The 16,113-nt window shown below is 40.8% G+C and overlaps 1 protein-coding gene across 2 annotated transcripts in view; it reads left to right on the top strand.

Moving 5' to 3' along the window:
• Window positions 1-16,113, top strand: part of OC90 (otoconin 90) — a 123,265-nt gene that overhangs the window by 97,806 nt on the left and 9,346 nt on the right. For both annotated transcript variants that reach the window (XM_077271249.1, XM_077271250.1), the window contains 5 exons: window positions 6,456-6,494; window positions 6,716-6,754; window positions 9,318-9,359; window positions 9,604-9,636; window positions 10,960-11,049. In XM_077271249.1, the coding sequence (XP_077127364.1) occupies window positions 6,456-6,494; window positions 6,716-6,754; window positions 9,318-9,359; window positions 9,604-9,636; window positions 10,960-11,049 (243 nt within the window). The remainder of the gene's footprint in view (window positions 1-6,455; window positions 6,495-6,715; window positions 6,755-9,317; window positions 9,360-9,603; window positions 9,637-10,959; window positions 11,050-16,113) is intronic.

Raw genomic sequence — 16,113 nt, 5'->3', positions numbered from 1 at the left:
AGTAGCTTCAATGACAGTACTCCCACAGGCGGGGTGGTGCAGAGTACACACAAGACTTCAAGGACAGTACTCCCACATGAGGAGCGTGCAGAATACACACAGCAGCTTCAAGGACAGTACTCCCACAGGTGGGGGGAGGGTACACAGTACACACAGAGGCTTCAAGGATGGTACTCCCACAGGCAGGGGGGTGCAGAATATGCACAGCGGCTTCAAGGACAGTACTCCCACAGGAGCGGGGTGCAGCATACACACAGCGGCTTCAAGGACAGTACTCTCACAGGCAGGGGGGTGCAGGGTACACACTGCAGCTTCAAGGACAGTACTCCCACAGGGTGGGGGGTGCAGAGTACACACGACTTCAAGGACAGTACTCCCACAGGAGGGGGGTGCAGAGCACACACAGCAGCTTCAAGGACAGTACTCCCACAGGTGGGATGAGGATACACAGTACACACAGAGGCTTCAAGGACAGTATTTCCACAGGCGGGGGGGTGCAGAGTATACACAATGGCTTCAAGGACAGTACTCCCATAGGCAGGGATGCACGGTATACACAGCAACTTCAAAGACAGTACTCGCACAGGTGGGTACTGCAGCTTACACACCGCATTGTGTTTGCAGAGTGCGTATTCCTATCCCTACATTAATGAGAGCATAATGGCGGCGGCACGCATGATCCTGCCTTTAAAAAATACTTGGCATGGCTGTGATGGCTCCGAAAGTGCCTAAAGTCTAAATCATTGTTGATGGCAGCCTTTCAACGAGCTTTATTAGACCTAAAAAGGAAACCGGACATACAGTAAAATGTCTGTGTCCGAGACGAACCCTGAACTTTTCAGTTCAGGTTCGCTCATCCCTAGTCCTAGAGAGGAACAGGGAGAGAGCAAGGGAGGAAATAAAAGAGTGAAGTAAAAAAAAAGTAGTAAGGTAGAGGATAAAATAAAGAAAGGAGTAGGAAAAGAGGTAAGGAGCAAGGGGAGAGCAAGGGAAGAAGGAAAGGAAAGGAAGAGGGAGAGCTAGTAGCAGGGGGGAGAGAATAGGAGGAGTGAAAAGGAAGAAGGAGGAGAAAGAAGCAAGTGAGAAAAGCAGGAAGATAGATAATAGAGAGGGAGAGTCAAAAAGGATGGAGAGAGGAGAAAAGATAAAAGAGAAGTTAGAGAGAATTGAAGAGAGAGACATATTAGAAGAGAGGAAATGCAACAGTGAGAAGGAAGAGAGCAGAGGATAAAAAGAGGAGTGGAGAGAGGAGAATATAGAGAGCAGAGGAAAAATAGAAGACGAGGAAGAGAGCAGAGGAAAAAGAGGAGGAGGAAGAAAAAGGAGGAGGTGAGAGGAGGAAGAGAGCAGAGTGGGAAGAGAGCAGAGGAAATAGAAGGAAGAAGAAATAGGAAGAGGGAGAGTGGATGAGGAAGAGAGAGGAGGAGGGGTAGCGAGTAAGAGGAGGAAAAAGTGGAGGGGAAAGAGACGAGAAGCAAGACAATGAGTGATGGAAAGTGAAAGAGAGGATGATGAAAGACAAGACAGAAGAGAAAGCAAGAGGAGAAAGAAATCTAGAGAAGCAGTAAGAAAGAGAGTAAAAAAATTAGGAGGAAGGGGAGGAAAATATCAAAGGAAAGGAAGAGACATAGGAGGAGAGAATGCCCTACATGTTTACAGCAAGTATGGACCAAATTCCCAATCATAGTATCTGATCACTGATATAAAATGCTCCACAAATTATATCAAAGCAACAACAAAAAACACTGAAGTTTCAGAGCTACGTTTGTAATAACTCATAGTAACCTTAGGGTATCACACCCCATAGTTGGAACAGTTTAGCATCTAAATATAAGGAGGATAAAGTTGCAGGGACTTTTGTATTAGTGTTAAAGTCGTCGGAAGGTCAATAACATGTTTTAATACACTTTCTTCTTGCCCGAAGCTTTTTCTTAAATGTTATACAGTGCTAAACCCCAAAGCACAGAGACTGACTTTCAAGATAAAACACATAAAAAGGGTCTTTTTGTCGACTATAAAGTGTCAGAGAAAAAATAACTTCATCTTAGAGCAGGAGGAAAAAATAGTATCCTTCAAAAAAGAATACAACTTTGAAAGTGAAAAGTAAAAGGTTGTGTTTCCTTAAGTTGCATTGTTGTTAAAAAAGAAAATTCTGAAAGTTCCAATTCCAAGGCCTCATGTAAACGGCTGTATTATAGCTCTCCAAATTCATATGGAATCAGACGAAAAAATGTGTTTCAATGGATCCCACATTGTTGAGGCATTCTACCCTAGAAGCAGTAGGATACACTGGATGAAACTGCTCCGGTGGTACTAGAACCTGAAACTGCTTCAGTGGTGCGTGAACTTAAAACGGCTAAGGCAGTACCTGAATCCCAAAACTGATCTGGCGGTAGCATCTGTTCTGTTTGAACCAGCGGCTCTGGCGGTACATGAACCAGAAACCGCAATGGCGGTATCTGAACTCGAAACTGCTTCGGCGGTATCGCAATCCAAAAACCGCACCTGTGGTAAAGAAACCCAAAACTGCTTAGACGGTAGTATCTGTCCCATTTGAACCAGCGGCTCTGCGGTACGTGAACCAGAAACTGCACTGGCGGTATCTGAACTTGAAACTGCTCTGGCGGTATCGTGACCCGGAAACCGCACCTGCTGCGGTAAAAGAAACACAAAACTGCTCCAACGGTAGTATCTGTCTTGTTTGAACCAGCGGCTCTGGCGGTACGTGAACCAGAAACCACACTGGCAGTATCTGAACTCAAGTCTGTTCTGGAGATATCGTGAAACTGCACCTGCGGTAAAAGAAACCCCAAACCACTCCGACAGTAGTATCAGTCCCATTTGAACCAGTGGCTACATCTGTACCGTCGGTATCCTGTCCTGCCTTGGACTCCTAGTCAGTCCATTGCTGCTCTCCTGACCCTTGGGATCAGCTGCCGCGGTTCCCGGGTCTGTCCTGGAATAGCACCTGGAGTCCAGCTGGGCTCAAGTCTAACCCCACCAACGGGAGCTCTAGTGAAAACTCAGGTGGTCGCTAATTCACGCCCCTCCAGGCTCTCCCCAGTCCTTGATGCAGTGGGTCCACAATATACAAGCATGACACTTGCATTTCATGCTTGGAGCTTCACTGTATGGAAGTTAGACATGTGACGCTGGAGAACTGCATAAAATCAATTGAGCAAGTTTTACATGATTTAGTGTCAACATAAGAATGGGATTATAATGCGATCAAAGCGACTTAAAGGGAACCTGTCACGCCCAAAATCGAAGATTAGCTAAGCTCACCAGCATCAGGGGCTTATGTACAGCATTCTGGAATGCTGTAGATAAGCCCCTGATGTATCCTGAAAGATGAGAGAAAGAGGTTAGATTATACTCACCCAGGGGCGGTCCCGCTGCGGTCCGGTCCGGGGCCTCCCATCTTCTTACGATGACATCCTCTTCTTGTAGTAACGCTGCGGCTTCAGCGTACTTTGTCTGCCCTGTTGAGGGCAGAGCAAAGTACTGCAGTGCGCAGGTGCCGGGAAAGGTCAGAGAGGCCCAGCACCTGCGCACTGCAGTACTTTGCTCTGCCCTCAACAAGGCAGACAAAGTACACCTGCGCCGCAGCATGAAGACAAGAAGAGGACGTCATCCTATGCAGATAGGAGGCCCACGACCGGTCCGCGACGCCAATCGGATAGGACCGCCCACCCAGGTGAGTATAATCTAACCGCTTTCTGTCATCTTTCAGGATACATCGGGGGCTTACCTACAGCATTACAGAATGCTGAAGATAAGCCCCTGATGCTGGTGGGCTTAGCTCATCTTCGATTTTGGGGGTGACAGGTTCCCTTTAATAAAAAGCATGGTCTTTGGTGCTCGACTAGCCGGGGTCAATGTTTCAAAACCAGCCAACCTAGGGGTGGTGTTGGAAGGCTTCTAAGTACACTGTGTTCCAAATTATTATGCAAATAATATTTCCTCCTATTTTCTCTAAATTACCTATCTGAATTGCAGTCATTGTTATTTTCTAGTCATCTACTATTGTAGTATAATTGCAATGTTTTGGAACAAACTGCCTATGAAAACAGTATCTTTTTAAAAAAAATAAACACTCAGAATGCATGTTCCAAATTATTATGCACAGCAGAGTTTTCAACCTTTTTTTTTTTATTTTGACCAAAAAAATGGTCAATTGTGAAGTTATAAGCATTATCAGCTTATTACAAAATGAAATCAAACAGTTTTCAAGTGAAAACTTTATTCTAGGTGATGTTACATTTGCACGTAGGACCCCTTGTTCAAAAGAACCTTCTGAACTCTCTCGTCCATTGAATTTGTCAGTTTTTGGATGGTTTCTGCTTCAATTGTTTTGCATGTGGACAGAATCCCCTCCCAGAGCTGTTGCTTAGATGTGAACTGCCTCCCGCCATCATAGACACTCCTTTTGATGATGCTCCAGAGGTTCTCAATGGGGTTGAGGTCAGGGGAAGATGGTGGCCACACCATAAGTTTGTCCTCTTTTATGCCCATAGCAGCCAGAGATGCAGATGTGTTTTTTGCAGCATGAGACGGTGCATTATTATGCATGAAAATGATCTTGCTGCGGAAAGCACGGTTCTTCCTCTTGAACTATGGCAGGACGTGTTGTTTTAGAAACTCCACATAGATTATGGAGTTCATCTTTACCCCTTCAGGGATCATAAAGGGGCCGACAATCTCTCTCCCCATGATTCCAGCCCAAAACATTACTCCACCTCCTCCTTGTTGGCGCCTTAGCCGTGTTTTCATGGGGTGTCCATCAACCAACCATCCTCCACTCCATCCATCTGGACCATCGAGCGTTGCACGGCACTCATCGGTGAACAAAACAGTTTGGAAGTCAGTCTTCATGTATCGTTTGGCCCACTGGAGCCGTTTCTGCTTGTGTGCAGTGGATAGAGGTGGTCGACAGGATGGCTTACGCACAGCTGCAAACCTCTGAAGGACCCTGCATCTTGTTGTTCTGGGGACGTTGGAGGCACCAGCAGCTTCAAAAACTTGTCTGCTGCTATGACAAGGCATTTTTGCAGCGGCTCCTTTAACCTTACGCAATTGCCTGTTGGAAAGAGTCCTCAATTTTTCCTTATCAGCACGCACACGTGTGTGCTGGGAATCAGCTACATACTTCTTGATTGTGCGATGATCACGATGAAGTGTCTTGGCAATGTTGATTGTAGTCATGCCTTGACCTAAATACTCCACAATTTGTTGCTTCTCAGCAGCCGACACATCCTTTTTCTTTCCCATTTTGGCAAAAAATGTAGGCTGCTCAATAATGTGGAACAGCCTTCTTAAGTAGTCTTGCCTTTATTTGGACACACCTGCCAAACTAATGTGCACAGGTATCTGCAATTGCTTTCAGTGATATAAAGAGCCCTGACACACATCACCATCAATGAGTTTAAATGACAAACAAAAAAATTCTAACCTTATCACTCCTAAACTCTTTGTGCATAATAATTTGGAACACAGTGTATGTCATCATCAAGAAAAAATATTCACGGAAAGCTGATCCTGTGGATGAAAACTCAAAAGGGGTTAGAGGAGGATTTTAAGAATCATTTTAATGTACAGGCGGTGCACAGTCATGTACACAGCAGCCGAATACAACGCCGGTGTTCGAAAGTGTCATTCCTTAGCATTGGTGGCCAACGACCAGTTCCAGTGCTATTACTATCTCAGCGAAACAGAAAGACAAGTCTCCAGTAGCCTAAAAAGCCAAAAATCTATCTCAATGAGCAGTGGAAAAATATCGCCTGATCTGATGAATCCAGATCTCCGTTGCCCCATGCCGATGGGAAGATCAGAAGTTGACACAAGCATAAATAAACCTTCCAACAGTTCGTGCTGGTAGAATTGGCATAATTGTACGAGTATTATTTTTTGGCACATGCCGGCACCTCTCATACCTGTGGATGGATGTTTGGACTGTAGGGTTTACCTAGGCCAAGTTCTTTCCTTCATGGTGGGTGTCTACCCTATGGCAGAAAAATAATGCATTGTGCCACCAGATTTGTTGTATAGTCATAGATTGCCTCCAAAAAAATTACATTGAGTTTTCCTTGCTTACATGATCTTCACAGTCTCCAGATCTTAAACCTATGGGATGAGGTAGAAAGGTCTGCTCAGAGTATGTCAGTACCTCCATCTCATTTTCAAAAACTGCAAGGAGTTATCCAGTCCACATGGGTCAATATTCCTTTAGAACTAGACCTGGAGGAATCTATGCCATGACCCATTTCTGTGGTTCTGGAGAAGGTCCAACTTGATACTAGATTAATTTCTCCAATAGTGTGGCCATTCAGTATGCATATTTTTTAAATGCAAAATAAAATAAAAAATTCACCCTTCCACCCATGGATGAATGTGGAATTTGGTGTGAACGCTTGATGACACCTACTTGATAATTGAATCTTTCTGTCTTCTTACAGCTGGATCAGATACACCGGAAGGAACTCCAAAAGCGGAAGGTAAGTGGAGAACTGGCGTCTGTAATAAGAGAGGCTCCTATCTCATAGAGGGGGCATAAGACCGCTATATGTGACCAAAGTATTATTACTTGAATAACAGCATTATTTATTAATTGTTAAGCTCTGCTACTAGATTAGCGTTGTTTATGGATTTGTTACTTGGTTACTGTATATTAACATAATTAATAATTTTGGTAATTTTTTCCTCACCGTGTTTACAGATCCATCAAGTAGAGACGCTGCAATGCCCATCTCTGAAAGTAAGAACATACAGAATGTTTTGTGCTTACCTGTTTTTAAGGAATGTATTAAAGTAATGGCAAAACCTGTGTAAATGTATGAAAGCAATAACAACATACTAAGAAGATAATGGGGTCAAACTAGCAATTTTTGTTTATCATGCCATGTCCATCTTCTCGGTACATTTAAATAAACCTATGCACCCTGTGGCACAATTAATGAATCTTACACAATATGCCCGCGGAATATAGAGCTTCAGACCAATCATTTGTACTTCTAGGTAAACATTCAGCTTGATTTCTTCAAGGATTTTCTATTTTTTCTTCCACCAATGTTTTTCTAGTCTGTATACAAAACCTGATAGATCTCCAGTAAATGTGAATCTTATGATGATGTGTTATAGCAGTGGTATAACCTTTTACAGATGTCCTAGCCTCCGTATCCTCCAGAAGACCATGTGTCTGCCATGTTTTTACAATTATGAAGCTCAGCCTTTGGCTTCATAGGGAATTGAGAATTTTAATATACAGTATATTGCAGTAAAAAAACAAAAACAGAGACAGAAACTTAATGATTAAATACCCTGCAGTAAAGAAACAGCATAGTGCATGGAAATAATATACGGGACTTAGTTAACATGTTTTTTGCTGAAAAAAATGCAAAAGCCATCCCACCACTTCACGGTGACCCTAATTGGGACAGTCCTAACTCTAATATTAAAGACCTTACCGTTTGTCAAGTGGCATGCATGTGGATAAGGGCTGAGACGGACTGGGCCCAACTGGTGGACACACAGCCATCAATATAATGCCCAGCTCAAAGAAAAGGCAGGCCACACCTTTATATGTACATGGTGCAGACAGACTGAAAAAAAAACCTAAAGATATGAGCTGGGATACAGACAGGTGTGCATGCAGCATGTAAGCGCACGTTCACACTGGCGCTTTTAGTTCCAAGAAATGGAATAAAAAGAGATCAAAAAGTGGCATGGACCCAAAAATGGTGATGATAAAATTACAGCCCGTTTTACAAAAAAACAAGTACTCGTATGACTATCGACGAAAAAATAAGAATGATATCACTGAAAATTGAAAGCGCAGACCTACTAGGACTCAGGTGTCCACATAAACCTGGAGCAAACCCTTTATGTGACATTACTCAAATGCTCACACATACTAACAGGCCTTTGTTCGGTGTTGCTTTATGCTGATTATTCTTTTTAAATACCTAAAAAAAAGCCCTAAACATAGGTTGCCTTGCAGCCAAAGCCTTTAGTGATCAGCTGTAATCTGAAATGGACACTACCAGTAAGTGTTCAATTCCCCTGTAGTGCCCCCACAGGAGAGATGAAGAATTACACAATTCAATCAATTGTCTGTCCATGGAATTTATGAACATGGACATAGAAAGAGTGAAAAGAAAAATGAAAGAGAGCATTAAGAGATGCCAGAGGATAGAGAGGAGAGCTTGAAGAGATAATAGATGGGTGAGAGGAGATAGGGGGATGAGAGAGAGAAGAGGAAGAGGAGAGAGAGAAGAGGAAGAGGAGAGAGAGTTCAGAGAGAAATGATAGTGAGAGGAGAGAGAGTAAAGAGACAATAGAGAGATGAGAGGAGAAAGAGAAGAGGAAGAGGATATATATATATATATCTATATATATAATTGTCTAAGGGTTTTTCTGTCTGTCTGTCTGTCCCGTTTATTCATTCGCTGATTGGTCGAGGCCGCCTGGGCCTCGACCAATCAGCGACGGGCATAGCATGGCGACGATGATGTCATAATGGAAATCCCGCGTCTCTGATTGGTCGAGGCCGCGACCAATCAGCGACGGGCACAGTATCGACGTAGATGTCATAATGGTTGCCATGGCGACGGTGATGTCAAAAAGGTTGCCTCGACCAATCAGCGACGGGCACAGTCGGAATCATCATTGTCCATATACTACGGTGACATGCATATTCTAGAATACCCGATGCGTTAGAATTGGGCCACAATCTAGTATATATATATATATATATATATGAGAGAGAGAGAGAGATCAGAGAGATGTTAGAAGGTCACTGGTAAGTTACTGGAGGGGAGATGTGTTTCACTGAGGTTATTAGCTTCAGTAATATAAACCTGGAAGTTTTGTTATGTGCAGAGAAGGGATTATTGTACTTGTTTTTATTATGTATACCCCTCCTCACATGTAAAGCGCCATGGAATAAATGGCGCTATAACAATAAATAATAATAATAATAATAATTGACAATGACAGCCCCAGATCTACTATGAACAGCTGAAGAGGTGGGCGGGATGGCTGTTCACCAGATCTCCACCCCAGGGAGGGATCCAGGAGGTAAAAGTGAAGCTTTTGGACTTAATGAGCTGAATCCTGTTTCCTATGTGGGCAGACCTCGCAATTATAAGGACTTTAGTGAGTGCTGTTCAGGTTATGTCAACAACACTATTTATGTGTATTTTATTTTGTTTGGACTGGTCAGTAGTTGCCTAATAGGGTACTTGAATATGGTTTTTCAAACCTCGATGATCCCTTTAAGGACATCTACAATATACACAATTGTTTTTCTCTTGCTTCAGGTCCCGGAGATGTGCTGAACACTGTAATGACAGCACCTGACAGTAAGTCTATAATCTGTATTCACAACAGGACGTATGTTCACCAGACTGATATCAATAAAGCTTGTTGACATCATCACTGCAGCTTTAAGTGGGGAACCAACTTACTGCAGGGGATACAATAGTAGATGGACCGCCGTGTCAACAAACTTTATTTATATTAATTGCGAGAACACCTCCAAAAACAACCCGTCATCATATAATCTTATGGAGATCACTGTACATAACATTTCACATTGCCTTTCAGGCACTTCCAGACCTTCTGATGTGATTCCTACAAGTGAGTGCAGTAATCTAATCTGTCATGATAAGTTACTAAAACAGTGCACCTTTCTGTGACATCACTTCCTGCTCTGCAGCCATTGGCTGTGGTTACAACTCACAGACTTCCTGGTGTGTTTACCTCTGACTTGTACTTCCAATATAATACCGATAAAAAAATGAGCGCTCTCTGTTCCTTCCAGATAATTCTCTCTATTTATAGGTCCAGTTGCTTGAAGAGTAAACAAAAATTAAGCAAAAGACTCTGTTCATTATTAGTATTTTTTTACAGAGTGCCTCCGTGTCTTAGTGGGAGAGCTTCAGCCAATATCTGCAGAGCAGAAAGTCTTTCAGGAGCTGCCTCAGCCAATAACTGAAGAGCAAGAAGCCTATGAGAAGCAGCTTCAGCCAATAGCTGCAGAGCAGGAAGTATGTGAGGAGCAGCCTTAGCCAATAGGTGCAGAGCAGGATGTCTGTGAGGAGCTGCCTCAGCCAATAGGTACAGAGCAGGATGTGAGGAATATTTTCAGCCAATAGGCGCAGAGAAGATTGTCTGTGAGGAGCAGCTTCAACCAATAGGAGCTGGGTAGAAAGTAATTGAGGAACACCTTCAGCCAAATAAATAATTATTTGATCCCTTGCTGATTTTGTAATTTCGCCCACTGACGAAGACATGAACAGTCTATAATTTTAAAGGTAGGTTAATTTTAACATTGAGAGATAGAATATGAAAAATAAAATCCTTTGATTTAACTTTGTTCGGTATCAGCCTAGTAGCTGATGAGATACTTATACCCTTGCTCATATGTTGGCGGCATCTTATAGTGGGTGCATTCCACTGGAATTTGGTTAATTCCACTGTGAATTTGGAAAAGAGGTACAAGACGGGAACACATATTAAACCACTTATTTATGTGACCTCTCCATATGATGTCCTGATCTCCCTCCTGTTTATCTGCTGGCTCCTCACATCACTACCTCACAGTGTAGCATGTACTAATTTTGTAAGATATCCCCTCATTACTTTTTGTACCAGGAGTCTGTAGCGTCTCCTTTTTGAGGCACTCTGCTTTTTTTTTGTTCTCTTTGTATCAATTATTTTTAATTATTATTAATCAAAGTATATATTTTACTATTATGGATCCCTTCATCTTCTCTGGTGTAATTGGGTACCAGGATTTTTGATCTGTTGATTTGAAGTGCCATTGATTTAGTACATGTGGTCACCCTTTTGATAATCCATTTTTTATATTATATTATGTCCAGATTGATCCTTTTTTTTTTTTGCTTTGTACTTGATCATAGTTTTGTACATCCCACTGACATAACTTTTGATTTGCAGAGTCAGGATTCAAGATCGTGGAGGAAAGTACTTTAAGATCAGCGCTGTCGCCTCTCTCTGCTGCAACAGAAACTGAATCTGTGGAACAAGGTGATCAGAGAACTTTCTTTTTCATACATTTCGTTGGTAAATTGAGGTTTTAAAAAACAAGGCGCCAGTAGTGAGGTCCACAAAAAAAAAAAGGATTAGATGACAGCAACAAAGCGTTAAAGTTATTGGTGCTTCACTCATCAAATTTATTTGGACTTCAGTGGCCTCTTCATGTATTATAAATGAATCAACATGAAGGCTCCTGCTTGGATAAAACTATTTATAACTTCATTATATTTTCACAGTACTGTGGTTAAGGTTTGTAGTAAAGCTTTTCATTGCCCCTTTAACATGGAGAAACAAAAATCATCCATGTCCAGAAGGCACATATGGACATATAGAAATCATAGGTGGCGTTACTAAATGTGAGAGCACACTGCACACCACACCATGCATCCTACTGAGAGGTCACCTGTTTTGTTTGATCCCTAACATTATAACAATGTCCCTAAATTACTTGTGTTTATGGACAAACATACAACAAGTATAATATTGCCCCTATGTACAAGAATACAACTACTATAATACTGATCCCTATGTACAAGAATATAACTACTATAATACTGCTCCTATGTACAAGAATACAACTACTATAATACTGCCCCTATGTACAAGAATATAACTACTATAATACTGCTCCTATGTACAAGAATATAACTACTATAATACTGCTCCTATGTACAAGAATATAACTACTATAATACTGCCCCCATGTACAAGAATATAACTACTATAATACTGCTCCTATGTTCAAGAATATAACTACTATAATACTGCCCCTATGTACAAGAATATAACTACTATAATACTGCCTCTATGTACAAGAATATAACTACTATAATACTGCTCCTATGTACAAGAATATAACTACTATAATACTGCTCCTATGTACAAGAATATAACTACTATAATACTGCCCCTATGTACAAGAATATAACTACTATAATACTGCCCATATGTAAAAGAATATAACTACTGTAATACTGCCCCCTATGTACAAGAATATAACTACTATAATACTGCCCCCATGTACAAGAATATAACTACTATAATACTGCTCCTATGTTCAAGAATATAACTACTATAATACTGCCCCTATGTACAAGAATATAACTACTATAATACTGCTCCTATGTACAAGAATATAACTACTATAATACTGCCCCTATGTACAAGACTATAACTACTATAATACTGCCCCCTATGTACAAGACTATAACTACTATAATACTGCCCCTATGTACAAGAATATAACTACTATAATACTGCTCCTATGTACAAGAATATAACTACTATAATACTGCCCCATATGTACAAGAATATAACTACTATAATACTGCCCCCTATGTACAAGAATATAACTACTATAATACTGCTCCTATGTACAAGAATATAACTACTATAATACTGCCCCATATGTACAAGAATATAACTACTATAATACTGCTCCTATGTACAAGAATATAACTACTATAATACTGCCCCTATGTACAAGAATATAACTACTATAATACTGCTCCTATGTACAAGAATATAACTACTATAATACTGCCCCATATGTACAAGAATATAACTACTATAATACTGCCCCCTATGTACAAGACTATAACTACTATAATACTGCCCCTATGTACAAGAATATAACTACTATAATACTGCTCCTATGTACAAGAATATAACTACTATAATACTGCCCCATATGTACAAGAATATAACTACTATAATACTGCCCCTATGTACAAGACTATAACTACTATAATACTGCCCCCTATGTACAAGAATATAACTACTATAATACTGCCCATATGTAAAAGAATATAACTACTATAATACTGCCCCTATGTACAAGAATATAACTACTATAATACTGCTCCTATGTACAAGAATATAACTACTATAATACTGCTCCTATGTACAAGAATATAACTACTATAATACTGCCCCTATGTACAAGAATATAACTACTATAATACTGCCCATATGTAAAAGAATATAACTACTATAATACTGCCCCCTATGTACAAGAATATAACTACTATAATACTGCCACTATGTACAAGACTATAACTACTATAATACTGCCCCCTATGTACAAGAATATAACTACTATAATACTGCCCCTATGTACAAGAATATAACTACTATAATACTGCCTCCTATGTACAGGAATATAACTGCTATAATACTGCTCCTATGTACAAGAATATAACTATAATACTGCTCCTATGTACAGGAATATAACTGCTATAATACTGCCCCTATGTACAAGAATATAACTACTATAATACTGCCCCTATGTACAGGAATATAACTGCTATAATACTGCTCCTATGTACAAGAATATAACTACTATAATACTGCCCCTATGTACAGGAATATAACTGCTATAATACTGCACCTATGTACAAGAATATAACTACTATAATACTGCTCCTATGTACAAGAATATAACTACTATAATACTGCTCCCTATGTACAGGAATATAACTACTATAATACTGCTCCTATGTACAAGAATATAACTGCTATAATGCTGCCCCTATGTACAAGAATATAACTACTATAATGCTGCCCCATGATTCTAAGTGCTATGAAGAAATAATATGATGTCTCTAGTCCATGCCTGTTCATTAATCCGCTTTTTGCTTCTCTCTGAGTTACTAACGAGCTGTGATGATAGTGTCCACAGGGATCAGCAGATCTGTGCATCAGTACATAGGGCTCCTCCAGCACAGAACAGTCTGGTGCAGGCTCCTCAGTGAGTAGATATATCCAGAAGGGAAGAACAGGCAGCAATCTGTCAAGGTGACTAAAGGACGCCGGGAGATTGCGGTTCCTGGCAGAGCCGCTCCCCTAAGGAGAACGTGTCTTATAAGTGCCGTTAATTAATCTCTGCCTGGGAATCTCTCGGAGACTTTGCCGAGTGCAGTAATTGGGCTCTTAATTGCTGAAAAGATATAAATGCTCTAATATCAGATTCAGCAGTGAGATCAGATGAAAAGGTTTTACAGGCAAATGTGCCGCTTACAGCTCAGAGTCATTACTGGGATTTCTGGAAATCTCAGAGGTCTAGCGAAAGTGACAGATAATGGTATGACCCAGCCGTACTGGAGGACAGATGAGCTACACATCACATCATCTCCAGGGATACATTGTATCCACACAGTGACACAGACTGGAAATTCAGGATTTTATCAGGTCACACATAGCCTCAGTGCTGGAGTGCCTCCCGCAGGAAATGTAGTTTCTAATCTAATAGAATAGAGAAAAAATGTCCGAATGTTACGAAAGTATGTAAAGACACAGCAAAGACCACATGAGGATACGAAAAAGTTATTGGAAGGGGCTTACGAGGGGTTAACCTACATGCTGCATATGTTAGTAAATGTTCATGTGTTCACTATGTAACTAGTAAAGTTTTTCTGACTTTTAAATTAAATAATATTGGTTGCATTCAGTCACCACTAGAGGGCACCAAATGTATATTGTTGAATACAGTCATTTAAGAGACATATTAGTCGGTGTTAAATTAGCGCCCCTATTGGCAGTGGATGGTATAACAGTTTCATGTAGAAGTAGTGCAGTGCTGGGTCTCCTTTGACTGTACTCTGTCTTTTTGGTAGGTACAGCACTGTGACTGCACTTTATCTTGCAGAACAGTCTTTAAAGAATAACCTTCGTTTTAATTCTTTTTTTTTTTCCAAAAATCAATACAATAGTAGTCCTGAAAAAAGACACTTTCTAATTTATTTTATTAGAGAACTCTACTTCTTTCTCCTCTTTGACTGATCTTTCTTTCTCAAAAGTCTCAACTCATTGTTAAAATTTGGCTTCAGTGAATACAGATTTTTCAGTTAGTGAGATAGGAGGGGACAGTTGGTGCTCACAAAGTTCTAACTGTCGCTTCAGAACATGAGGCAGAATGTCCAGGAATTCCTCTTGCTCCTCCCTCCTCCATAGAATCTTACGAGTACCAATTGTCATCTCATATCTCAGTAATGGGAGAATCTGTCTTCATTGACTACAGATTTTACCCCTGAATTGAAAGGGAAAAATCAGTCCAGGAGGAGAAAGTAGCATATTTCTCTAATCAGATACAGTGCCTTACGAAAGTATTCGGCCCCCTGGAACTTTTCAGCCTTTTCCCACATATCATGCTTCAAACATAAAGATACCAAATGTAAATTTTTGGTGGAGAATCAACAACAAGTGGAACACAATTGTGAAGTTGAATGAAATTTATTGGTTATTTAAAATTTTTGTGGAAATTCAAAAACTGAAAAGTTGCGCGTGCAATATTATTCGGCCCCTGTAACTTAATACTTTGTTGCGCCACCTTTTGCTGCGATTACAAGTCACTTGGGGTATGTCTCTATCAGTTTTGTACATGGAGAGACTGAAATTCTTGCCCATTCTTCCTTGGCAAACAGCTCGAGCTCAGTGAGGTTTGATGGAGATCGTTTGTGAACAGCAGTTTTCAGCTCTTTCCACAGATTCTCGATGGGATTGAGCTCTGGACTGTGACTTGGCCATTCTAACACCTGGATACGTTTATTTGTGAACCATTCCATTGTAGATTTTGCTTTATGTTTGGGATCATTGTCTTGTTGGAAGACAAATCTCCGTCCCAGTCTCAGGTCATTTGCAGTCTCCAACAGGTTTTCTTCTAGAATGGTCCTGTATTTGGCTCCATCCATCTTCCCATCAATATTAACCATCTTCCCTGTCCCTGCTGAAGAAAAGCAGGCCCAAACCATGATGCTGCCACCACCATGTTTGACAGTGGGGATGGTGTGTTCAGGGTGATGAGCTGTGTTGCCTTTACGCCAAACATATCGTTTAGCATTCTTGCCACAAAGTTCAGTTTTGGTTTCATCTGACCAGAGCACCTTCTTCCACATGTTTGGTGTCTCCCAGGTGGCTTGTTGCAAACTTTAAACAACACTTTTTATGGATATCTTTGAGAAATGGCTTTCTTCTTGCCACTCTTCCATAAAGACCAGATTTGTGCAGTGTACGACGATTGTTGTCCTATGGACAGACTGTCCCACCTCAGCTGTAGAT

Source organism: Ranitomeya variabilis, chromosome 6 (genome assembly GCF_051348905.1).
Source record: "Ranitomeya variabilis isolate aRanVar5 chromosome 6, aRanVar5.hap1, whole genome shotgun sequence".
NCBI lineage: Eukaryota > Metazoa > Chordata > Amphibia > Anura > Dendrobatidae > Ranitomeya > Ranitomeya variabilis.
Note: the sequence above shows the minus strand (reverse complement) of the source record. Positions and strands in the feature narration are given on the sequence as shown.